Source organism: Rana temporaria, chromosome 2 (assembly GCF_905171775.1).
Source record: "Rana temporaria chromosome 2, aRanTem1.1, whole genome shotgun sequence".
Classification (NCBI taxonomy): domain Eukaryota; kingdom Metazoa; phylum Chordata; class Amphibia; order Anura; family Ranidae; genus Rana; species Rana temporaria.
In genome coordinates, this window is record NC_053490.1 from 11,021,059 (window position 1) to 11,047,082 (window position 26,024).

The following is a 26,024-nucleotide window of genomic DNA, read 5'->3' on the forward strand; positions in this document are numbered from 1 at the left end:
GCGGCTGAATGTACTGAAAGATTACAGAGCACAATTCTTCTGTATACACGGGACCATAATATACAATCTGTGTATACAGCATCATTGTATACACGCTGTATACACAGATCCATAATATACAATGTTGCTGTATACACGGATCCATAATATACAATGCTGCTGTATACACGGGTCCATAATATACAATGTTGCTGTATACACGGATCCATAATATACAATGCTGCTGTATACACGGATCCATAATATACAATGCTGCTGTATACACGGATCCATAATATACAATGCTGCTGTATACACGGGTCCATAATATACAATGATGCTGTATACACGGGTCCATAATATACAATGATGCTGTATACACGGGTCCATAATATACAATGTTGCTGTATACACGGGTCCATAGTATACAATGCTGCTGTATACACGGATCCATAATATACAATGATGCTGTATACACAGGACCATAATATACAATGATGCTGTATACACGGGGCCATAATATACAATGTTGCTGTATACACGGGTTCATAATATACAATGCTGCTGTATACACGGGACCATAATATACAATGTTGCTGTATACACGGGACCATAATATACAATTCTTCTGTATACACGGATCCATAATATACAATGTTGCTGTATACACGGGACCATAATATACAATGTTGCTGTATACACGGGACCATAATATACAATGCTTCTGTATACACGGGACCATAATATACAATGCTGCTGTATACACGGGTTCATAATATACAATGCTTCTGTATACACGGGACCATAATATACAATGTTGCTGTATACACAGGACCATAATATACAATGTTGCTGTATACACGGGACCATAATATACAATGCTCCTGTATACACGGATCCATAATATACAATGTTGCTGTATACACGGGACCATAATATACAATGCTCCTGTATACACGGGTCCATAATATACAATGATGCTGTATACACGGGTTCATAATATACAATGCTTCTGTATACACAGGACCATAATATACAATGCTGCTGTATACACGGGTCCATAATATACAATGTTGCTGTATACACGGGTCCATAGTATACAATGTTGCTGTATACACAGGTCCATAATATACAATGTTGCTGTATACATGGGTCCATAATATACAATGTTGCTGTATACACGGGTCCATAATATACAATGTTGCTGTATACACGGGTCCATAATATACAATGCTGCTGTATACAGGGATCCATAATATACAATGCTGCTGTATACACGGGTCCATAATATACAATGCTGCTGTATACACGGGTCCATAATATACAATGCTCCTGTATACACGGGTCCATAATATACAATGATGCTGTATACACGGGTTCATAATATACAATGCTTCTGTATACACAGGACCATAATATACAATGCTGCTGTATACACGGGTCCATAATATACAATGTTGCTGTATACACGGGTCCATAGTATACAATGTTGCTGTATACACAGGTCCATAATATACAATGTTGCTGTATACATGGGTCCATAATATACAATGTTGCTGTATACACGGGTCCATAATATACAATGTTGCTGTATACACGGGTCCATAATATACAATGCTGCTGTATACAGGGATCCATAATATACAATGCTGCTGTATACACGGGTCCATAATATACAATGCTGCTGTATACACGGGTCCATAATATACAATGTTGCTGTATACACGGGTCCATAGTATACAATGCTGCTGTATACACAAAGGAGAGAAGGATATGGGAATCCCACCTATTTATCAAATATGTAGTACTCACCGATATTTTCGGGGGGTGCAATCAAAAATATAATGTACCAAGAGAGAAAAAAAAACAAAAAAGAAAAATGACTGCTGCACACCCTTAAGAGTTATTACTACGTTTTATTAAATATCAGAAAATAGAGCATAAAATGCATTAAAAACACACAGGTAACCAATAATGGTATAGTACCCTAGAAGCAGGCCCGGACTGGGACAAATAATAGGCCCGGGCATTTTAGATTGATCAGCCCATACAGTCATGGACTGACAACTCATGGGGCCCTGGGGCAATAGGAGATCATGGGGCCCCCTGTGTCCCCACCCACACTCAAGCCACAGCTACACAATCTCCAACTACATATTGCAGCTAAGCTGCATAGAGCGGACATTTAAATATTAACTGCAGCATAGCCTAAATGTAATTTACCAGCCCCTATCTTTACTAAAAGAACACAGTGAGTGATCGGTACGGAGGGGTGTGGAGTGTATGGAGGTGGGAGGTATGTATATGAGAGGGGTACGGAGTGTATGGCGGTGGGTGGTATGTACATGAGAGGGGTGCAGAGTGTATGGCGATGAGTGGTATGTACATGAGAGGAGTGCGGAGTGTATGTTGGGGGGTAGTATGTACATGAGAGGGGTGCGGAGTGTATGTTGGGTGGGTGGTATGTACATGAGAGGGGTGCGGAGTGTATGTTGGGGGGGTGGTATGTACATGAGAGGGGTGCGGAGTGTATGTTGGGTGGGTGGTATGTACATGAGAGGGGTGCGGAGTGTATGTTGGGGGGTAGTATGTACATGAGAGGGGTGCGGAGTGTATGTTGGGGGGTAGTATGTACATGAGAGTGGTGCGGAGTGTATGTTGGGGGGTAGTATGTACATGAGAGGGGTGCGGAGTGTATGTTGGGGGGTAGTATGTACATGAGAGAGGTGCGGAGTGTATGTTGGGGGGTAGTATGTACATGAGAGGGGTGCGGAGTGTATGTTGGGGGGTAGTATGTACATGAGAGGGGTGCGGAGTGTATGTTGGGGGGTAGTATGTACATGAGAGGGGTGCGGAGTGTATGTTGGGGGGTAGTATGTACATGAGGGGTGCGGAGTGTATGTTGGGGGGTAGTATGTACATGAGGGGTGCGGAGTGTATGTTGGGGGGTAGTATGTACATGAGAGGGGTGCGGAGTGTATGTTGGGGGGTAGTATGTACATGAGAGGGGTGCGGAGTGTATGTTGGGGGGTAGTATGTACATAAGAGGGGTGCGGAGTGTATGTTGGGGGGTAGTATGTACATGAGAGGGGTGCGGAGTGTATGTTGGGGGGTAGTATGTACATGAGAGGGGTGCGGAGTGTATGTTGGGGGGTAGTATGTACATGAGAGGGGTGTGGAGTGTATGGCGGGGGGAATTATGTACATGAGAGGGGTGCGAAGTGTATGGAGGTGGGTGGAATGTACATGAGAGGGGTGCGAAGTGTATGGGGGTGGGTGGTATGTACGAGAGGGTTGTGGGGTGTATGGGGTGGGTAGTATCAAATACACCACTGGCCACTGATGCATTGGTGGTCAGTGGCGATTAATTAACCCCTTTGTGCTGTATTAGTGACACCAGTGTCAGTGTTTATTAACCCTTTCATGCTGCACAATATAGGGGTTAATAAACACTGACACTGGTGTCACTAATGCAGCACAAAGGGGTTAATTAACTGCCACTGGTCACCAATGCATCAGTGACCAGTGGCAGTACATTAATCTCCTCCATGCTGCATATTATAAAATACCATTGTAAATTAACCCCCCCCCCCCCCAAAGAGTTAATCACTTTAGGCAAATAACACAGCAAAGCCACTGTGACAACAGTGCCTTAGGTAAGGTTTTTAACCTCTTCTAACTTACTTGCACTGTTGCACAGGCACGACGCTTCACAGGTCTTTGCAGCAGCCTCTCCTCGGCTCATCCCGCCTCCCAGCCTGTGAATGACATCATGCGGCCGGGACTAGGAAGCTCCTGTCGGGCGGAGATCGCTACGCCTGACAGGGAAGACAGACAGCAAGTAACACTTCAGTCCAGGAAGTGTCCCCCTCTCTCTCCTCACAGCCCGTTCTCGCCATCCATCCCACGGCTGGAGTTCCCTCTGCATGCCTCGGCCCACAGGTACTCAGCCAAAGAGCCTGAATGGTCAGTCCACCCCTGGGGGGCGGGCCTGTCACCGAGCAACCACGGCCGGCCGGCGCTGCTCGCTCGGCAATGCCTCGTCCCCCCAGGAGTTGGAAGAAGATGCTAGAAGGCCGGGAGAGGAGTGGAGGAGGCATGAGAGATCTAATTTAGAACAATCGGCCTGACAGCCAGGCGGCCTACCGGGCAAATGCCCGGTATGCCCTATGGCCAGTCCGGGCCTGCCTAGAAGTGACCTGAGAATACACTCACAAAAGCGAGACGGCAAAAATCAGTGACAAATTGAAAACTGGAGCTTGATCATCCAATAAGGAGATCTAAGTCCATAACTCACCCATTCACCCTCCACACAACACAAAGAGACCCCCCACCCCAAGCACATATAAAACCCCCACTGCTATCAATAATCCTAAAGATTTCCACACCATGCGGTGGTTCCCTGTAACTACAGGTGAAAGTACCACCGTCTAAGTGGGAAAAGTTGCAAAAAAGAAAAAGCTCAAAAATGGGGACATGAGAGGGATCCACTATATAGTGGTATAGTAATACTGCTCAATTGGAGATAAATGGCAAGTGATAAATCAGATGAGAGAGATATAGTCCCAGGGACCGCAGACAATTCTACTAGGCTGGAGAAAAAAAGTGGTATATATATATATATATATATATATATATATGTCTCTGCTCTTCAGATGGGTCGCCGCATCTGGCGTAAACAGTTATTCAATTTCCATCAGATAGTAACTGATAAGGAGGCATTCAACAAAAATATATATTTGAGACACTGTAGTAGTGATCATTAAGTATCAGAGTTCACCTATGCTGCACTTGAGAGGACTATGCAACAATGTAGCCACAATTAATTGACGGGTTCCCATTACTTATGGGTAGTGTCCATTCTAATATATCAAGTAGATATGTCCATCAGATATTGAAATCTTGTTGAACTGCTAATGGCAATTAGGCTTACATGAATATTGGATGTGTTGATATATACACTGTTGGTGAGCAGATAATTGATCAGCATTCCACAGAAAATAAACGGTTGAAGTTGTACTCACTGTTGGGCTGTTATGTGTAGCTCAGAGTTGTAGCTACCACATCAAATCTGTACTCACGTGCTGCCAGAGAGATTTGCAGCCGAGCCATCCATCCATGTGTAGCACACAGAGCCTGAAGCACTCCTCATCAGTGCAGTAATGATAGGTGAATGATATAGTAATGTCCAGTATAAAACTGCAATTATACAGTGTCTTCAATGATGTTAGGCAAATACCAATCTCCAAAGTTGAGAATAAAGAATGTATTAGGTCTCCATGGGGTCAGTCTCTCCAATTTGAGCGTGCAAGTAATGTTCAGATTGCACTGTTCATGTCTCCATGTGATACTTTTCCTTAAGCTGCTTAGTGGCTCAAGGTAACCATGTTACCGAGCTCCAAAAGAAAAAAAAGCACTGAGGTTCAAAATGTGCATCGGGGGGTCCCTGTACCCCAAGAGTTTACATGTAAACTCTTGGGGTACAGGGACCCCCCGATGCACATTGCACTAAGCAGCTTAAGGAAAAGTATCACATGGAGACATGAACAGTGCAATCTGAACATTACTTGCACGCTCAAATTGGAGAGACTGACCCCATGGAGACCTAATACATTCTTTATTCTCAACTTTGGAGATTGGTATTTGCCTAACATCATTGAAGACACTGTATAATTGCAGTTTTATACTGGACATTACTATATCATTCACCTATCATTACTGCACTGATGAGGAGTGCTTCAGGCTCTGTGTGCTACACATGGATGGATGGCTCGGCTGCAAATCTCTCTGGCAGCACGTGAGTACAGATTTGATGTGGTAGCTACAACTCTGAGCTACACATAACAGCCCAACAGTGAGTACAACTTCAACCGTTTATTTTCTGTGGAATGCTGATCAATTATCTGCTCACCAACAGTGTATATATCAACACATCCAATATTCATGTAAGCCTAATTGCCATTAGCAGTTCAACAAGATTTCAATATCTGATGGACATATCTACTTGATATATTAGAATGGACACTACCCATAAGTAATGGGAACCCGTCAATTAATTGTGGCTACATTGTTGCATAGTCCTCTCAAGTGCAGCATAGGTGAACTCTGATACTTAATGATCACTACTACAGTGTCTCAAATATATATTTTTGTTGAATGCCTCCTTATCAGTTACTATCTGATGGAAATTGAATAACTGTTTACGCCAGATGCGGCGACCCATCTGAAGAGCAGAGACATATATATATATATATATATATATATATATATATATATACCACTTTTTTTCTCCAGCCTAGTAGAATTGTCTGCGGTCCCTGGGACTATATCTCTCTCATCTGATTTATCACTTGCCATTTATCTCCAATTGAGCAGTATTACTATACCACTATATAGTGGATCCCTCTCATGTCCCCATTTTTGAGCTTTTTCTTTTTTGCAACTTTTCCCACTTAGACGGTGGTACTTTCACCTGTAGTTACAGGGAACCACCGCATGGTGTGGAAATCTTTAGGATTATTGATAGCAGTGGGGGTTTTATATGTGCTTGGGGTGGGGGGTCTCTTTGTGTTGTGTGGAGGGTGAATGGGTGAGTTATGGACTTAGATCTCCTTATTGGATGATCAAGCTCCAGTTTTCAATTTGTCACTGATTTTTGCCGTCTCGCTTTTGTGAGTGTATTCTCAGGTCACTTCTAGGGTACTATACCATTATTGGTTACCTGTGTGTTTTTAATGCATTTTATGCTCTATTTTCTGATATTTAATAAAACGTAGTAATAACTCTTAAGGGTGTGCAGCAGTCATTTTTCTTTTTTGTTTTTTTTTCTCTTGCTGCTGTATACACGGGACCATAATATACAATGCAGCTGTATACACGGGACCATAATATACAATGCTGCTGTATACACGGGACCATAATATACAATGCTGCTGTATAGACGGGACCATAATATACAATGTTGCTGTATACATGGGTCCATAATATAAAATGTTGCTGTATACACGGGTCCATAATATAAAATGTTGCTGTATACATGGGTACATAATATACAATGCTGCTGTATACACGGGACCATAATATACAATGCTGCTGTATACACGGGTCCATAATATACAATGTTGCTGTATACATGGGTACATAATATACAATGCTGCTGTATACACGGGACCATAATATACAATGCTGCTGTATACACGGGTCCATAATATAAAATGTTGCTGTATACATGGGTACATAATATACAATGCTGCTGTATACACGGGACCATAATATACAATGCTCCTGTATACACGGGACCATAATATACAATGCTGCTGTATACACGGGTCCACAATATACAATGTTGTTGCTATACTGTAAAAAAAAAAAGCAGCAGGGCTCCTACGTACCGCAGTCAGGCGTTTGTCGCTGACATCCACAGAGCACAGGTCGGAGGGATCCTTTATGCGATGAACTTTCATCTGGAGGGAGAGTCCAAAGAAAGAAGAAAATGAGGAGCGGGACACGCAACATAGAATGTACGCGCAACGTAGAATCTACACGCGCAACGTAGAATCTACACGCGCAACGTAGAATCTACACGCGCAACGTAGAATCTACACGCAACTTTTAGCTAGATTCAGAAAGAGTTAGGCCGGCTTATCTACAGATAAGCCGACCTAACTCAGAATCTGCGCTGACCTATCTTTAAGTGTATTCTCAAACAGAGATACGCTTAAACATAGCTTGCGCCGTCCTATCTTAGGTTGCAATATTTCTGCTGGCCGCCAGGTGGCGCTTCCATTGCGGTCGGCGTAGAATATGCAAATCACTAGATACGCCTGTTCATGAACCTACGCCCAGCCGCCGCAGTACATTTACGCTGTTTACGTAAGAGATGGGCCGCCTAAAGTTAAAGCTTGGCCCTAGGTGGCGTAGCCAATGTAAAAGTATGGCCGCCGTTCCCACGTCGAAATTCGAAATTTTTAAGTCGTTTGCGTAAGTCGCCCGTGAATAGGGATTTACGTTGTTTACGTCCACGTCGAAATCAATAGGCCCGTGCGGCGTACTTAGCCGCGATGCACACTGGGAGATGTAGGCGCCCGGCGCATGCGCAGTTGAAGAAAAACGTCAAACGTCAGGTCAAGCTCCATTAGCATAAAACACGCCCCCTTAGACAAATTTGAATTAGGCGCCCTTACGCCCGCCCGCTTTAGGCTACGCCGCCGTAACTTAGCAGGCAAGTACATTGTGAATCATGTACTTGCCTCGCTAACTTACGGCGGCGTAGCTTAAATGCCTTAAGCTACGCCGCCTTAAAGTTGCGGCCATGTATGTGAATCTAGGCAATAGAATCTACACGCAACCTAGGACCAGCCTGGGATTTCCATCACCCAGAGGACCTAAGGGCCCTGTTCACATCTCACCTAGCGGGAATCCGCATTCCCATTTTTTTTATTTCGCCATGATTTATAGGCGCTTCACTTTAAAGGACTGCCCTATGTGCGTTTGTCATGGCACAAAAGCTTATGGAGCAAATGTTGTCCCAAAGCCAGGCGCAATCTTTCACCATAAAAAAAAAATGCCGCTCAAAACATTTCAGAGCGATTTGGAAATATGGCAAAAAAATGCCGATTCTGCCTGTGCTTCCAAGTCGCTAGATGTGAACGGAGCATCAAGTGTTTCTAAACCCAAAACAAAAATCGGAGCCCCTGTGTCTCGATTCGTGAAGCGACACTCCACCCCGCTTCTCAATTTGCAGCGGCAGCCCCTGTGTCTCGATTCGTGGAGCGACACTCCACCCCGCTTCTCAATTTGCAGCGGCAGCCCCTGTGTCTCGATTCGTGGAGCGACACTCCACCCTGCTTCTCAATTTGTGGCGGCAGCACCCCCCCCCCCCCCCCCGGTTCTCTGCTCTCCAGGGGGGCCCATGCCTAAAGGTGTGTAAAAATTCCTGATGGCGGCCCCGGAGAGAGGACAATGGTCCAGCAAGAGAGATTTCTGCATCGGCACTGTCTTGTGTTGGAGGAATCAAGCACATTTCTTTCCTGCAACCCGTGGTTGCAGGAAAGAAATTTGCTCAATGTATGGCCAGCCTAAGAAGGGAGCAATGGTTGTCACCCAGGCTGGACTTCAAACATTGCAGCCTTGGTTCTTCATTACATGGGGGGGGGCGGGGGTATTGGTAGTTCACAGAAGGAAGATAACATTGTTTGTGCTTCCAATTGAGGACGAGGACACAGGATTTGTGGAAAGCTCAGCATGTATTTTCTGTATTTGCCGTAAATGTTCTTGGCCAGAAAAAATTTAGGCAATTTGGACGTTATCCCTTAGGGGTGTACTCATTTTTCCAGCGGTTTAGACATTAATGGCTGTGTGTTGAGTTATTTTGATGGGACAGCAAATTTACACCGTTATACAAGCTGTACACTCACTACACAACATTGTAGAAAAGTCAGGGCTGCCATCAGGAATTATGGGGCCCCTTACACCGCTCCAGACATGGGCGCCCCCTGAAGCAGGGGAGGGCGCCGCTAATTGAGAAGCGGGTGGGTGCCACAAATTGAGGAGCAGGGGGTGCTGCCGCCGAGAACTGGGGCCGGGGGGCTTTGGGTGCTGACGAACAAACGGAATGGGTGGGGGGGTTGCCATCCGGGGCCCTGGGGACCTCTGGGCCTTTTAATAAAAACAAATTAAAAAAATAAAAATATTATTTAAAAAAAGGGGGGATGCCATCCGGGCCCCTTACAGGTGTACTGCCTGTACCCCCCTGATGGCGGCCCTGAGCAAAGTGTCATTTGTTCAATGTTGCATGAAAATTTTTAAATATTTACATAAATGTAAGGGGTGTACTCACTTTTGTGAGATGCTGTATATGAGCTGTCAGCAGAACAGGAATAGAGAGCAAACCTTCCAATGGGGATACCTGTTCTGGTGACAGCTGTCTACAAGCAGATTTCCCTCCCTTTTGAAGAGATTTTCCTCTTGCTTCCTGTTGGGTGTACATGAAAACAAATCTCCCCAATAGGACACGGCAAAAAAAAATATTGGGGTTTTAAAACCTTTTCCTCCTTTAAAATGGAAAAAAAAAAAACGTTAGATATACAGTGGAACCTCGATTATAAGCATAATCCTTTCCAGGAGAATGCTCGTAATCCAAAGTGCTTGCATATCAAAGCGAGTTTCCCCATTGAAGTCAATGGAAACTAAAATAATTTGTTCCGCATTGACTTCAATGGCATGTGGCCAGAGGTGGGGGGAGCGCCGGAGAGGCTTGGAAACGGCCGGAAAGGCCAGAGGACAGCTTTCTTTGTCTTTCACCTGGTGATTTTGCCACACTCCTTGTCCTAGGGTGACAATGTTCAATTACTATATTAACCACTTCCATTCTTCCATTCTGGGCCAATTCTGACATTCCCCTCCTAAATGTAAAAATCTGCATTTTTATTTTTTCTTCGCTAGAAACCTACTTTAACCACTTAAGCCCTGGACCATTATGCAGCTAAAGGACCTGGCCCCTTTTTGCGATTCGGCACTGCGTCGCTTTAACTAACAATTGCGCAGTCGTCAACAAAATTGACGTCCTTTTTTCCCCCACAAATAGAGCTTTCTTTTGGTGGTATTTGATCACCTCTGCGATTTTTATTTTTTGCGCTATAAACAAAAATAGAGTGACAATTTTTAAAAAAATTATATTTTTTTACTTTTTGCTATAATAAATATCCCCCAAAAATATATAAAATAACATGTTTTTTTTTTCTTCAGTTTAGGCCAATACGTATTCTTCTACATATTTTTGGTAAAAAAAAAAAAATCGCAATAAGCGTTTGCTTTGCGCAAAAGTTATAGCGTTTACAAAATAGGGGATAGTTTTTTGGCATTTTTATTAATAATTTTTTACTAGTAATGGCGGCGATCATTGATTTTTTTTTCGTGACTGCGACATTATGGTGGACACATCAGACACATTTTTGGGACATTGTCATTTTCACAGCGAACAGTGCTATAATAATGCACTGATTACTGAAAAAATGACACGGGGTCTTTTTTTTTTTTTACCAAAAATATGTAGAAAAATACGTATCGACCTAAACTGAGAACATGTTTTTTTATTTATTTTTTAATTGGGCTATTTATTATACTAACAAGTAAAAAATATAGATTTTTTTTTCAAAATTGTTGCTTTTTTTTGTTTATAGCGCAAAAAATAAAAACCGCAGAGGTGATCAAATACCACCAAAAGAAAGCTCTATTTGTGGGGAAAAAAGGACGTCAATTTTGTTTGGGAGCCACATCGCATGACCGCACAATTGTCAGTTAAAGCGACGCAGTGCCGGAAGCTGAAATTTCACCTGGGCAGGAGGGGGTATATGTGCCCAGTAAGCAAGTGGTTAAGGGGTTAAAGTGGTTGTATAATCCTTTTTTTTTTTTTTTTTTTTTACTTTTACCTACAGGTAAGCCTATACTAAGGCTTTACGGTTTAGGAGATATTCCCCCCTCGCAATGTGCCGCTGACTGCAGCGGCGCATGCGCACAGGGGATTCTCGGCTGAAGGCCCAGCAGACGCCGGACCTTGCCGGAAAGACATCGCGGCTCCAGTCACTTGCAGCGCTGGAGCTGCGATACCCGGAAGACCCGCCGAGGCGAAATATTGCTATCACAAGGGATGAACAGCATCCTTCGTGATGGCATTGGCTGTGACAGGTCCTCTTTATGGAGACATCTGGGGTCTATTAGACCTCTTACCTCTGGCTGTCAAACGGTTTGATCTGATGCTTTTAAACAGTAATGGCCAAAGCCGGAAGTGACAGAAGGGACCGACTTCCACCGCCAGTAAAAAAAAGTAATCAAGCGGCTTCATAGCTGCTTGGATTACTTTTACTAGAAAGAGAATCGCTGGGGCTAACAAAATCATACCAGGATCATGACTGTAGTAGCCTAAGGAGGGTAAGTGGTTAATGGGGGGGCAGAAGTGTCATCACACTACCTCCCTTTTTCTTCATAACACAGAGGTTATTTTGCTGATAGCTGGGAAAGCTGATAACATTGTTGACAAAGGAGGAAGGTGTTTTATAGGTCGACGCCACACAACTGATGCTTGGAGCATGCATTGGGGCTTATCCTTGAGGGCTGAAGAATATGCATTGGGGCTGATCTAAGGTCTGAAGTGTATACACCAGGGCTAAAATATGTGCGCTGGGGCTGATCTGGGGTGCGTGCGCTGGGGCTGCTCTGAGGTGGGAAGGTGCAGGAATTGGGCGTGGCTCTGAGGTGGGAAGGTGCAGGAATTGGGCGCTGCTCTGAAGTGGGAATGTGCAGGAATTGGGCGCTGCTCTGAGGTGGGAATGTGCAGGAATTGGGCGCTGCTCTGAGGTGAGAAGGTGCAGGAATTGGGTGCTGCTCTGAGGTGAGAATGTGCAGGAATTGGGGGCGCTCTGAGGTGGGAAGGTGCAGGAATTGGGGGCGCTCTGAGGTGGGAAGGTGCAGGAATTGGGGGCGCTCTGAGGTGGGAAGGTGCAGGAATTGGGCGCTGCTCTGAGGTGGGAAGGTGCAGGAATTGGGGGCTGCTCTGAGGTGGGAAGGTGCAGGAATTGGGGGCTGCTCTGAGGTGGAAAGGTGCAGGAATTGGGGGCTGCTCTGAGGTGGGAAGGTGCAGGAATTGGGGGCTGCTCTGAGGTGGGAAGGTGCAGGAATTGGGGGCCGCTCTGAGGTGAGAAGGTGCAGGAATTGGGCGCTGCTCTGAGGTGGGAAGGTGCAGGAATTGGGGGCTGGTCTGAGGTGGGAAGGTGCAGGAATTGGGTGCTGCTCTGAGGTGAGAATGTGCAGGAATTGGGGGCGCTCTGAGGTGGGAAGGTGCAGGAATTGGGGGCGCTCTGAGGTGGGAAGGTGCAGGAATTGGGGGCGCTCTGAGGTGGGAAGGTGCAGGAATTGGGGGCGCTCTGAGGTAGGAAGGTGCAGGAATTGGGCGCTGCTCTGAGGTGGGAAGGTGCAGGAATTGGGCGCTGCTCTGAGGTGGGAAGGTGCAGGAATTGGGGGCTGCTCTGAGGTGGGAAGGTGCAGGAATTGGGGGCTGCTCTGAGGTGGAAAGGTGCAGGAATTGGGGGCTGCTCTGAGGTGGGAAGGTGCAGGAATTGGGGGCTGCTCTGAGGTGGGAAGGTGCAGGAATTGGGGGCCGCTCTGAGGTGAGAAGGTGCAGGAATTGGGCGCTGCTCTGAGGTGGGAAGGTGCAGGAATTGGGGGCTGCTCTGAGGTGGGAAGGTGCAGGAATTGGGGGCTGCTCTGAGGTGGGAAGGTGCAGGAATTGGGCGCCGCTCTGAGGTGGGAAGGTGCAGGAATTGGGCGCCGCTCTGAGGTGAGAAGGTGCAGGAATTGGGTGCTGCTCTGAGGTGAGAAGGTGCAGGAATTGGGCGCTGCTCTGAGGTGAGAAGGTGCAGGAATTGGGCGGTGCTCTGAGGTGGGTAGGTGCAGGAATTGGGGGCTGCTCTGAGGTGGGAAGGTGCAGGAATTGGGGGCGCTCTGAGGTGGGAAGGTGCAGGAATTGGGGGCTGCTCTGAGGTGGGAAGGTGCAGGAATTGGGGGCGCTCTGAGGTGGGAAGGTGCAGGAATTGGGGGCTGCTCTGAGGTGGGAAGGTGCAGGAATTGGGGGCTGCTCTGAGGTGGGAAGGTGCAGGAATTGGGGGCTGCTCTGAGGTGGGAAGGTGCAGGAATTGGGCGCTGCTCTGAGGTGGGACGGTGCAGGAATTGGGTGCTGCTCTGAGGTGGGACGGTGCAGGAATTGGGTGCTGCTCTGAGGTGGGAAGGTGCAGGAATTGGGTGCTGCTCTGAGGTGGGAAGGTGCAGGAATTGGGGGCTGCTCTGAGGTGGGAAGGTGCAGGAATTGGGGGCTGCTCTGAGGTGGGAAGGTGCAGGAATTGGGCGCTGCTCTGAGGTGGGAAGGTGCAGGAATTGGGCGCTGCTCTGAGGTGGGAAGGTGTAGGAATTGGGGGCTGCTCTGAGGTGAGAAGGTGCAGGAATTGGGGGCTGCTCTGAGGTGAGAAGGTGCAGGAATTGGGGGCTGCTCTGAGGTGAGAAGGTGCAGGAATTGGGGGCTGCTCTGAGGTGGGAAGGTGCAGGAATTGGGGGCGCTCTGAGGTGGGAAGGTGCAGGAATTGGGCGCTGCTCTGAGGTGGGAAGGTGCAGGAATTGGGGGCTGCTCTGAGGTGGGAAGGTGCAGGAATTGGGGGCTGCTCTGAGGTGGGAAGGTGCAGGAATTGGGGGCGCTCTGAGGTGGGAAGGTGCAGGAATTGGGGGCTGCTCTGAGGTGGGAAGGTGCAGGAATTGGGCGCTGCTCTGAGGTGGGAAGGTGCAGGAATTGGGCGCTGCTCTGAGGTGGGAAGGTGCAGGAATTGGGGGCTGCTCTGAGGTGAGAAGGTGCAGGAATTGGGGGCTGCTCTGAGGTCGGAAGGTGCAGGAATTGGGGGCTGCTCTGAGGTCGGAAGGTGCAGGAATTGGGCGCTGCTCTGAGGTGGGAAGGTGCAGGAATTGGGTGCTGCTCTGAGGTGGGAAGGTGCAGGAATTGGGTGCTGCTCTGAGGTGAGAAGGTGCAGGAATTGGGCGCTGCTCTGAGGTGGGAAGGTGCAGGAATTGGGTGCTGCTCTGAGGTGGGAAGGTGCAGGAATTGGGTGCTGCTCTGAGGTGAGAAGGTGCAGGAATTGGGCGCTGCTCTGAGGTGGGAAGGTGCAGGAATTGGGTGCTGCTCTGAGGTGGGAAGGTGCAGGAATTGGGTGCTGCTCTGAGGTAGGGAAGGTGCAGGAATTGGGTGCTGCTCTGAGGTGGGAAGGTGCAGGAATTGGGTGCTGCTCTGAGGTGGGAAGGTGCAGGAATTGGGTGCTGCTCTGAGGTGGGAAGATGCAGGAATTGGGGGCGCTCTGAGGTGGGAAGGTGCAGGAATTGGGGGCGCTCTGAGGTCTATGGTGCACTATTCCCAAAAACACACCGCTTGTCCAATACGTGTAAACTGCCACTATCTAGCAAAGATTGCCAAGTCAAAACATCAAGCAGCATAGAAAGCCAACAAGCGAATTATATTTGGTCTTGTGATCCGCGTTGGAATCTGCTCTCAGTACAGCGCAGTGGTGAAGGAGCACACAGTCTTCTCATACCAGAAATGCTGCATCCAATACATATTTGGGTGTACGCCCCGTCCTGTCCGAGGGGCAGCTCCTGCTTCGGTGTGGAACGTCTCGGATCTCCAAACTTCTCTTCTGATCCGAGGAGGCAGAACAGACAACCGTCCGGAAGTTATTCTCCTGCGGGGTCTTCTGTGAAACCAGCCAATGTCCAGCCCCTGAGGATACAAAAATATCATCAGACTCTACACCTGAGGAGCTTACACTCCAATTCCCCCCCCCCCTACAGTCACACACCAATATACATTCATATATATTTGACATATACTGAAGTGCTGTACAGAGAACACTGAGCCAATCACATCAGTCTCTGTACCAGAGGAGCTTACACTCTAATGTCCCCCCCACAGTCACACACTATTATTATTATACATGTATATAGATCTGACATATACCACAGTGCTGTACAGAGAACACTGAGCCCGTCCCATCAGTCTGTCATCTGTACACTGATACGTCAGTTTAGCACTGTTCACAAAGTGAAGAGATCCCCGGCGTACCTCCATGACTTGTTCGGAAAAGGTTTCTAGCAGGAAAACAGTTGCTCGTGTGCACGCCGCCTGTGTCCATCCTATACAGTCTTGTCGCTATATCTGTAAAATGAAACATTTACAGGGGATTACTTTCTATCTTTTGTATTTAAAGGGTAAGTGATCTGTAAAACAAAGGACATTTATCCTATTTGTTCCCTTTGCCTGACCTTCTCCCCCCCCCCCCCTCTATAAATGTATACATAGAACTGACAGGCGCAGTTCTGTTGACATCCAGTCCTACCTGCACCTTACAGCCCTGTAGACGTCTAGAGGAGGGCCTGGGCCCCCTTGGACGCCTAGAGGAGCGCCTGGGCCCCCTTGGACGCCTAGAGGAGCGCCCGGGCCCCCTTGGATGTCTAGAGGAGCACCCGAGCCCCCTTGGACGCCTAGAGGAGCGCCCGGGCCCCCCTTGGACGTCTAGAGGAGCGCCCGGGCCCCCTTGGACGTCTAGAGGAGCGCCCGGGCCCCCTTGGACGTCTAGAGGAGCGCCCGGGCCCCCCTTGGACGTCTAGAGGAGCGCCCGGGCCCCCTTGGACGTCTAGAGGAGCGCCCGGGCCCCCTTGGACGTCTAGAGGAGCGCCTGGGCCCCCTTGGACGCCTAGAGGAGCGCCCGGGCCCCCTTGGATGTCTAGAGGAGCACCCGAGCCCCCTTGGACGTCTAGAGGAGCGCCCGGGCCCCCCTTGGACGTCTAGAGGAGCGCCCGGGCCCCCTTGGACGTCTAGAGGAGCGCCCGGGCCCCCTTGGACGTCTAGAGGAGCGCCCGGGCCCCCCTTGGACGTCTAGAGGAGCGCCCGGGCCCCCTTGGACGTCTAGGGGAGCGCCCGGGCCCCCTTGGACGTCTAGAGGAGCGCCCGGGCCCCCTTGGACGTCTAGAGGAGCGCCCGGGCCCCCTTGGACGTCTAGAGGAGCGCCCGGGCCCCCTTGGACGTCTAGAGGAGCGCCCGGGCCCCCTTGGACGTCTAGAGGAGCGCCCGGGCCCCCTTGGACGTCTAGAGGAGCGCCCGTGCCCCCCTTGGACGTCTAGAGGAGCGCCTGTGCCCCCTTGGACGTCTAGAGGAGCGCCTGGGCCCCCTTGGACGCCTAGAGGAGGGCCTGGGCCCCCTTGGATGCCTAGAGGAGCTGCAAAATTAATCATTAAAAACATTGTGATCTCGATCCAACCCCCCTGTGTGTAAATGCAGGAAGTTTAACCACTTAAAGCCCAAATCTTTTTCTGACACTGCTAAAATCAATATTTTTTGCTAGAAAATGACTTGGAACCCCCAAACATGATATATTTTTTAGCAGAGACCCTAGGGAATAAAATGGCAATTGCTGCAATATTTTATGCCGCACTGTATTTGCCCAGCGGTCTTTCAAATGCAATTTTTGGGGAAAAAATACACTTCAATTAATAATATTAATAATAAAAAAAAAAAAACGGTAAAGTTAGGCCAATTTTTTTTGTTTTAATGTGAAAGATGTTACGCTTGAGAATCGTGATCTATCTTCTAAGCAAACAAATCGTGATTCTCATTTTAGCCAGAATCATGCAGCTCTAACGTCTATAGGAGCATCTCGGCCCCGTAGACTCCTAGGGGGGGGCGCCGTAGACTCCTGGGGGGGGGGCGGTGGTGGCTCTGTAGACTCCTAGGGGGGCGGTGGGGGCACCGTAGACTCCGGTGGGGGCGCCGTAGACTCCTAGGGGGGCGGTGGGGCACCATAGACTCCTAGGGGGGCGTCGGAGGCGCCGTAGACTCCTAGGGGGGCCCTGTAGACTCCTAGGGGGCGGTGGGGGCTCCGTAGACTCCTAGGGGGCGGTGGGGGCTCCGTAGACTGTTAAGGGGGCGGTGGGGGCTCCGTAGACTCCTAAGGGGGCGGTGGGGGCTCCGTAGACTCCTAAGGGGGCGGTGGGGGCTCCGTAGACTCCTAAGGGGGCGGTGGGGGCTCCGTAGACTCCTGTGGGGGCGCTGTAGACTCCTAGGGGGGCCCCAAAGACTCAGAGGGGGGCCCCGAAGACTCCTAGGGAGGCGTCTGGGGGGCCCCCGTAGACTCCCACCTCAGGACTCCTATTGTATGGTGTCCCCTCTTTGGGGGCCCCTGTCGGGGTATATGTGTCCCCTCTTTGGGGGCCCCTGTCGGGGTATATGTGTCCCCTCTTTGGGGGTCCCTGTCGGGGTATGTGTCCCCTCTTTTGTGGCCCCTGTCGGGATATATGTGTCCCCTCTTTGTGGCCCCTGTCGGGGTATATGTGTCCCCTCTTTGGGACCCCTGTCGGGGTATATGTGTCCCCTCTTTGGGACCCCTGTCGGGGTATATGTGTCCCCTCTTTGGGACCCCTGTCGGGGTATATGTGTCCCCCCTTTGGGGGCCCCTGTCGGGGTATATGTGTCCCCTCTTTGGGACCCCTGTCGGGGTATATGTGTCCCCCCTTTGGGGGCCCCTGTCGGGGTATATGTGTCCCCTCTTTGGGGGCCCCTGTCGGGGTATGTGTCCCCTCTTTGGGACCCCTGTCGGGGTATATGTGTCCCCTCTTTGGGGCCCCTGTCAGGGTATATGTGTCCCCTCTTTGGGGCCCCTGTCGAGGTATATGTGTCCCCTCTTTGGGGGCCCCTGTCGGGGGTATATGTGTCCCCTCTTTGGGGGCCCCTGTTGGGGTATATGTGTCCCCTCTTTGGGGGCCCCTGTCGGGGTATATGTGTCCCCCCTTTGGGGGCCCCTGTAGGGGGTATATGTGTCCCCTCTTTGGGGGCCCCTGTCAGGGTATGTGTCCCCTCTTTGGGGTCCCTGTCGGTGTATATGTGTCCCCTCTTTGGGGCCCCTGTCGGGGTATATGTGTCCCCTCTTTGTGGCCCCTGTCGGTGATGAGGTGACATTATGAATACACTTATATTGGGTTCCCTCAGACACATCTCCGGCCCCCTCACCACTTACCCCGTCATCATCATTGCAGCGCCATCGTCTCCTAGCAACCGAGGACGCTCATCCCACCCCCCTCCAAAACCCCGCCCCTCCTCCTCGCGTGCCCGGGCTCTGTGCGCTCCTCTGGCCGTGCGCGCGGCGAGCGGAGGAGTGGGAGGGGCCGGGGCTTGCGTTTCCACCAATCAGCGGGCGCCAGGTCAGGAGACAGCGGGGATGAGACAAGATGGCGGCGAGAGGCGGCAAGAACGGGATTCTGGAGAAAGTAATGGGGGTTCGGGGAGTGGGGGGATGGGGTGGAATGGTACAGGGGATGAGAGGAGGGGGGATGGTAGCACATGAGGGGGTGACTGTTGCCCGTGGTAACCATTGTGTGATTGGGGAAGGGGGAACAGCTGGCTGGTTGCTATGGGTGACTGGAGACCCCAGAATTCTGGGGTGTGAGGGCCTGACTGGGGAGGAGGAGGGGAAATGATTGTCAGCTCTTCAGCCTAACCTGTGTGGGGGTGACTGTGCTTAAAGGGACAGCTGACCGCCATCGCTGTGCGGCGCGTGTGATTGGCTGCGCTGATCCAATCACCAGAGATTAAGAGCCCCCCCGTTGTCACGTGTGATCCCACTTTAGGAGCCCCCCCCCTCGTTATCACGTGTGGTTGTGCAGACCCCCCAACACAGCGGCTGTACAGACTCCCCCCCCCCCCCCAACACAGCGGCTGTACAGACTCTCCCCCCCCCCCCCCCAACACAGCGGCTGTACAGACTCTCCCCCCCCCCCAACACAGCGGCTGTACAGACTCCCCCCCCCCCCCAACACAGCGGCTGTACAGACTCTACACCCCCCCCAACACAGCGGCTGTACAGACTCTACACCCCCCCGACACAGCGGCTGTACAGACTCTACACCCCCCCCCCCCCCCCAACACAGCGGCTGTACAGACTACACCCCCCCCCAACACAGCGGCTATACAGACTCTACACCCCCCCAACACAGCGGCTATACAGACTCTACACCCCCCCCCAACACAGCGGCTATACAGACTCTACACCCCCCCGACACAGCGGCTGTACAGACTCTACACCCCCCCGACACAGCGGCTGTACAGACTCCCCCCCCCCCCCCCCAACACAGCGGCTCTACAGACTCTACACCCCCCCCCAACACAGCGGCTGTATAGACTCTACACCCCCCCCCCCCAACACAGCGGCTGTACAGACTACACCCCCCCCCAACACAGCGGCTGTACAGACTCTACACCCCCCCCCCCAACACAGCGGCTGTACAGACTCTCCCCCCCCCAACACAGCGGCTGTACAGACTAAACCCCCCCCCCAACACAGCGGCTGTACAGACTCTACACCCCCCCGACACAGCGGCTGTACAGACTCTACACCCCCCCCCCCCAACACAGCGGCTGTACAGGCTCTACACCCCCCCCCCCCCAACACATCGGCTGTACAGGCTCTACACCCCCCCCCCCCCAACACATCGGCTGTACAGACTCTACACCCCCCCGACACAGCGGCTGTACAGACTCTACACCCCCCCCCCCCCAACACAGCGGCTGTACAGACTCTACCCCCCCCCCCCCCAACACAGCGGCTGTACAGACTACACCCCCCCCCAACACAGCGGCTGTACAGACTACACCCCCCCCAACACAGCGGCTGTACAGACTCTACACCCCCCCCCCCAACACAGCGGCTGTACAGACTCTACACCCCCCCCCCCAACACAGCGGCTGTACAGACTCTACACCCCCCCCCCCCCAACACAGCGGCTGTACAGACTACACCCCCCCCAACACAGCGGCTGTACAGACTACACCCCCCCCAACACAGCGGCTGTACAGACTACACCCCCCCCAACACAGCGGCTGTACAGACTCTACAACCCCCCCCCCCCCCAACACAGCGGCTGTACAGACTCTACACCCCCCCCACCAAACACAGCGGCTGTACAGACTCTACACCCCCCCCCCCCCAACACAGCGGCTGTACAGACTCTACACCCCCCCCCCCCAACACAGCGGCTGTACAGACTCTACACCCCCCCCCCCTCCAACACAGCGGCTGTACAGACTCTTCACCCCCCCCCCCCAACACAGCGGCTGTACAGACTCTACACCCCCCCCCTCCAACACAGCGGCTGTACACACTCTACACCCCCCCCCCCCAACACAGCGGCGGTATAGACTCTACACCCCCCCCCCCCCAACACAGCGGCTGTACAGACTCTACACCCCCCCCCCTCCAACACAGCGGCTGTACAGACTCTACACCCCCCCCCCCTCCAACACAGCGGCTGTACACACTCTACCCCCCCCCCCCAACACAGCGGCTGTACAGACTCTACACCCCCCCCCCCCCCCCAACACAGCGGCTGTACAGACTCTACACCCCCCCCCCCAACACAGCGGCTGTACAGACTCTACCCCCCCCCCCCCCAACACAGCGGCTGTACAGACTACACCCCCCCCCCCAACACAGCGGCTGTACAGACTCTTCACCCCCCCCCCCCCAACACAGCGGCTGTACAGACTCTACACCCCCCTGCCAAACATAACGGCTGTACAGACCCCCCCCCCCCCCCCCCCAACACAGCTGGAAATCAATACATGCATGGGCCCCAGCTAGAGCCTGTGCATCCATGACCATCCATCCATGTTTACTTTTCTGTCCTAGGCCTGATCGGCATGCACGCAGCTCATACTAGTGAATGGGGGGGACACGGCAGCGATATCGACTCGCCCACACGGCCCAATTTGGATTGATTCACGTACCCTGATGCAGAGCCCGTGCATCCACGGCCACGTACCCGTCTCTGCTTTTCTATTTTAGCGCCGAGCTGCATGCAGGCAGCCCATAGAAGTGGATGGCAATGCTTGGTCTGAATGGAGTCTCTGTACAGCTGATTTCAGGTACGCGGTCGTGGATGCACAGGCTTTGCGTCGGGGGTCCGTGAAGGCAGCCAAGTACGGTTGTGTGGGCTTAGTCCGTACAGCTGCTGTGTCCTCATTGGCTAATATGGGCTGCCTGCATGCAGATCAGTGCCAAAGCAGGTAAAGACGGGTACACAGGTGACGGATGCACGGGCGGCCCTCCAGCTGTTGCGAAACTGCAAGTCCCAGGAGGCATTGCAAGGCTGACGGTTACAAGCATGACTCCCACAGGCAGAGGCATGATGGGACTTGTAGTTTTGCAACAGCTGGAGGGCCGCCAGTTTGAGACCCCTGCCCCTAGATCATGGGTGCTTGACCTGCGGTCCTCCAGCTGTTGCGGGACTACAAGTCCCATCATGCTTCTGCCTTTGGGAATCATACTTGTACCCATCAGCCTTGCAATGCCTCATGGGACTTGTAGTTTCACCACAGCTGGAGGGCCAAGGTTACCTACCCTTGCCCTAGATCATGGGTGCTCAACCTGTGGCCCTCCAGCTGTTGCAGATCTACAAGTCACATGAAGCATTGCAAGCCGCTGACCGTTACAAACATGACTGCCAAAGGCAGAGGCATGATGATGGGACTTTTAGTACCGCAACAGCTGCAGGGCCGCAGGTTGAGCACCCATGCTCTAGGGCAAGGGTAGGTAACCTCGGCCCTCCAGCTGTGGAGAAACTACAAGTCCCATGAGGCATTGCAAGGCTGATGGGTACAAGTATGATTCCCAAAGGCAGAAGCATGATGGGACTTGTAGTCCTGCAACAGCTGGAGGGCCGCAGGTCGAGCACCCATGCCCCTAAAGCAGGGGAAACCAATTCGGGGCCCTCCAGCTGTTGCAAAACTAGTCCCATCATGCTTCTGGGAGTAATTGAAACTGCCGGCCATGTAATGCCTCATGGGAAATGTAGTTCCACAACAGCTGGAGGGCCCCAGGTTGCCTACCCCTGCCCTAAGGCATAGGTGCTCAAGCTGCAGCCCTCCAGCTGTTGTGGAACTACAAGTCCCATGAGGCATTGCACGGCTGATAGGTACAAGTATTATTCCCAGAGGCAGAGGCATGATGGGACTTGGAGTTTCACAACAGCTGGAGGGCCACAGGTGGGAGCGCCTATGCTTTAGGGCAGGGGTAGGCAACCTGGGGCCCTCCAGCTGTTGTGGAACTGCATTTTCCATAAGGCATTGCAAGGCTGACAGTTTCAATTACTCCCAGAGGCATGATGGGACTTGTAGTTTTGCAACAGCTGGAGGGCCCCATGAGTACCCATCCCCTAAAGGGTCAGTGTGTTTGTTTTTGTTTTTTTCCTTTTTACCAAAATCAATCCTTCCTATGTGTTGCATCATCCTCTCCACAATACCATGCTGTGCTCCATCCTCTCCACAATACCATGCTGTGCCCCATCCTCTCCACAATACCATGCTGTGCTCCATCCTCTCCACAATACCATGCTGTGCCCCATCCTCTCCACAATACCATGCTGTGCCCCATCCTCTCCACAATACCATGCTGTGCCCCATCCTCTCCACAATACCATGCTGTGCTCCATCCTCTCCACAATACCATGCTGTGCTCCATCCTCTCCACAATACCATGCTGTGCCCCATCCTCTCCACAATACCATGCTGCGCTCCATCCTCTCCACAATACCATGCTGTGCTCCATCCTCTCCACAATACCATGCTGTGCTCCATCCTCTCCACAATACCATGCTGTGCCCCATCCTCTCCACAATACCATGCTGTGCTCCATCTTCTCCACAATACCATGCTGTGCTCCATCCTCTCCACAATACCATGCTGCGCTCCATCCTCTCCACAATACCATGCTGTGCTCCATCCTCTCCACAATACCATGCTGTGCCCCATCCTCTCCACAATACCATGCTGTGCTCCATCCTCTCCACAATACCATGCTGTGCTCCATCCTCTCCACAATACCATGCTGTGCTTCATCCTCTCCACAATACCATGCTGTGCCCCATCCTCTCCACAATACCATGCTGTGCTCCATCCTCTCCACAATACCATGCTGTGCTCCATCCTCTCCACAATACCATGCTGTGCTCCATCCTCTCCACAATACCATGCTGTGCCCCATCCTCTCCACAATACCATGCTGTGCCCCATCCTCTCCACAATACCATGCTGTGCCCCATCCTCTCCACAATACCATGCTGCGCTCCATCCTCTCCACAATACCATGCTGTGCTCCATCCTCTCCACAATACCATGCTGTGCTCCATCCTCTCCACAATACCATGCTGTGCCCCATCCTCTCCACAATACCATGCTGTGCTCCATCCTCTCCACAATACCATGCTGCGCTCCATCCTCTCCACAATACCATGCTGTGCTCCATCCTCTCCACAATACCATGCTGTGCTCCATCCTCTCCACAATACCATGCTGTGCTCCATCCTCTCCACAATACCATGCTGTGCTCCATCCTCTCCACAATACCATGCTGTGCTCCATCCTCTCCACAATACCATGCTGTGCTCCATCCTCTCCACAATACCATGCTGTGCTCCATCCTCTCCACAATACCATGCTGCGCTCCATCCTCTCCACAATACCATGCTGTGCCCCATCCTCTCCACAATACCATGCTGTGCCCCATCCTCTCCACAATACCATGCTGTGCTCCATCCTCTCCACAATACCATGCTGTGCTCCATCCTCTCCACAATACCATGCTGCGCTCCATCCTCTCCACAATACCATGCTGCGCTCCATCCTCTCCACAATACCATGCTGTGCCCCATCCTCTCCACAATACCATGCTGTGCCCCATCCTCTCCACAATACCATGCTGTGCCCCATCCTCTCCACAATACCATGCTGCGCTCCATCCTCTCCACAATACCATGCTGTGCCCCATCCTCTCCACAATACCATGCTGTGCCCCATCCTCTCCACAATACCATGCTGTGCCCCATCCTCTCCACAATACCATGCTGTGCTCCATCCTCTCCACAATACCATGCTGTGCTCCATCCTCTCCACAATACCATGCTGCGCTCCATCCTCTCCACAATACCATGCTGTGCTCCATCCTCTCCACAATACCATGCTGCGCTCCATCCTCTCCACAATACCATGCTGTGCCCCATCCTCTCCACAATACCATGCTGTGCCCCATCCTCTCCACAATACCATGCTGCGCTCCATCTTCTCCACAATACCATGCTGTGCTCCATCCTCTCCACAATACCATGCTGTGCCCCATCCTCTCCACAATACCATGCTGTGCCCCATCCTCTCCACAATACCATGCTGTGCTCCATCCTCTCCACAATACCATGCTGTGCCCCATCCTCTCCACAATACCATGCTGTGCTCCATCCTCTCCACAATACCATGCTGTGCTCCATCCTCTCCACAATACCATGCTGTGCCCCATCCTCTCCACAATACCATGCTGTGCTCCATCCTCTCCACAATACCATGCTGTGCCCCATCCTCTCCACAATACCATGCTGTGCCCCATCCTCTCCACAATACCATGCTGTGCTCCATCCTCTCCACAATACCATGCTGTGCTCCATCCTCTCCACAATACCATGCTGTGCTCCATCCTCTCCACAATACCATGCTGTGCTCCATCCTCTCCACAATACCATGCTGTGCTCCATCCTCTCCACAATACCATGCTGTGCCCCATCCTCTCCACAATACCATGCTGTGCCCCATCCTCTCCACAATACCATGCTGTGCCCCATCCTCTCCACAATACCATGCTGTGCCCCATCCTCTCCACAATACCATGCTGTGCTCCATCCTCTCCACAATACCATGCTGTGCCCCATCCTCTCCACAATACCATGCTGTGCCCCATCCTCTCCACAATACCATGCTGTGCTCCATCCTCTCCACAATACCATGCTGTGCTCCATCCTCTCCACAATACCATGCTGTGCTCCATCCTCTCCACAATACCATGCTGTGCCCCATTGACTTGCTCAGATGATTTCATTGTGTCCCACCCGCCCATCATGGAAATGGCAGGACAAAGCTTTCAAGTAATTGTAGAGTCTCAATTTTTCCCCTATAAAAATAACAAACCTACTTGCCTGCTCCATGCAGTGGATTTGCACAGAGCAGCCCCGATCCTCCTCATCTCAGGTCCCTCATCTGAGCTTCTGGCCCCTCCCTCCTGTCTAGTGCCCCCACAGCTTACTATGGGGGGCACCTGAGCCACAGCTCTGTGTCCATTCAGATACTGAGCCCCACCCCCTCTCTCCCCTGATTGTCCTGCTGACTTTGACAGCAGCGGGAGCCAATGGCACCGGCTGTGTCAGCCAATCAGGAAGGAGAATCTCGGACGGCTGAGACATTTATGGACATCGCTGGAACTAGACGGACCTCAGGTACGTGATTGGCAGAGGCTGAAGGGAGCCGCTACACACATAGAATGCATGAAAATAAATCGTTTGCCTTTACAACCACTTAAAGCGGTGGTTCCCCCTTAAAAACAACATTTTTTTATTCCACTGGCCCCCCACATTCCATCACGATTAAGGCACAT

General features: G+C 51.3%; 2 protein-coding genes across 4 annotated transcripts in view; one reads left to right on the plus strand and one right to left on the minus strand.

Moving 5' to 3' along the window:
• Window positions 1-18,621, minus strand: part of XRRA1 (X-ray radiation resistance associated 1) — a 117,050-nt gene extending 98,429 nt beyond the window's left edge. The window contains exons 1-4 of the mRNA XM_040339832.1: window positions 18,576-18,621; window positions 15,629-15,721; window positions 15,102-15,286; window positions 7,371-7,442 (exon numbers count right to left, since the gene is read on the minus strand). Coding sequence (XP_040195766.1) covers window positions 7,371-7,442; window positions 15,102-15,286; window positions 15,629-15,698 — 327 coding nt within the window. The 5' untranslated portion in view covers window positions 15,699-15,721; window positions 18,576-18,621. The remainder of the gene's footprint in view (window positions 1-7,370; window positions 7,443-15,101; window positions 15,287-15,628; window positions 15,722-18,575) is intronic.
• Window positions 1-26,024, plus strand: part of SPCS2 (signal peptidase complex subunit 2) — a 69,654-nt gene that overhangs the window by 14,250 nt on the left and 29,380 nt on the right. The window contains exon 1 of one of the 3 annotated variants that reach the window (XM_040339834.1): window positions 18,729-18,825. The exons of 1 other annotated variant lie outside the window; for it this stretch is intronic. In XM_040339834.1, coding sequence (XP_040195768.1) covers window positions 18,787-18,825 — 39 coding nt within the window. In that variant the 5' untranslated portion in view covers window positions 18,729-18,786. Of the gene's footprint in view, window positions 1-18,728; window positions 18,826-26,024 lie in introns of those variants that run through there. One more of the 3 variants, XM_040339833.1, reaches the window with a different exon arrangement.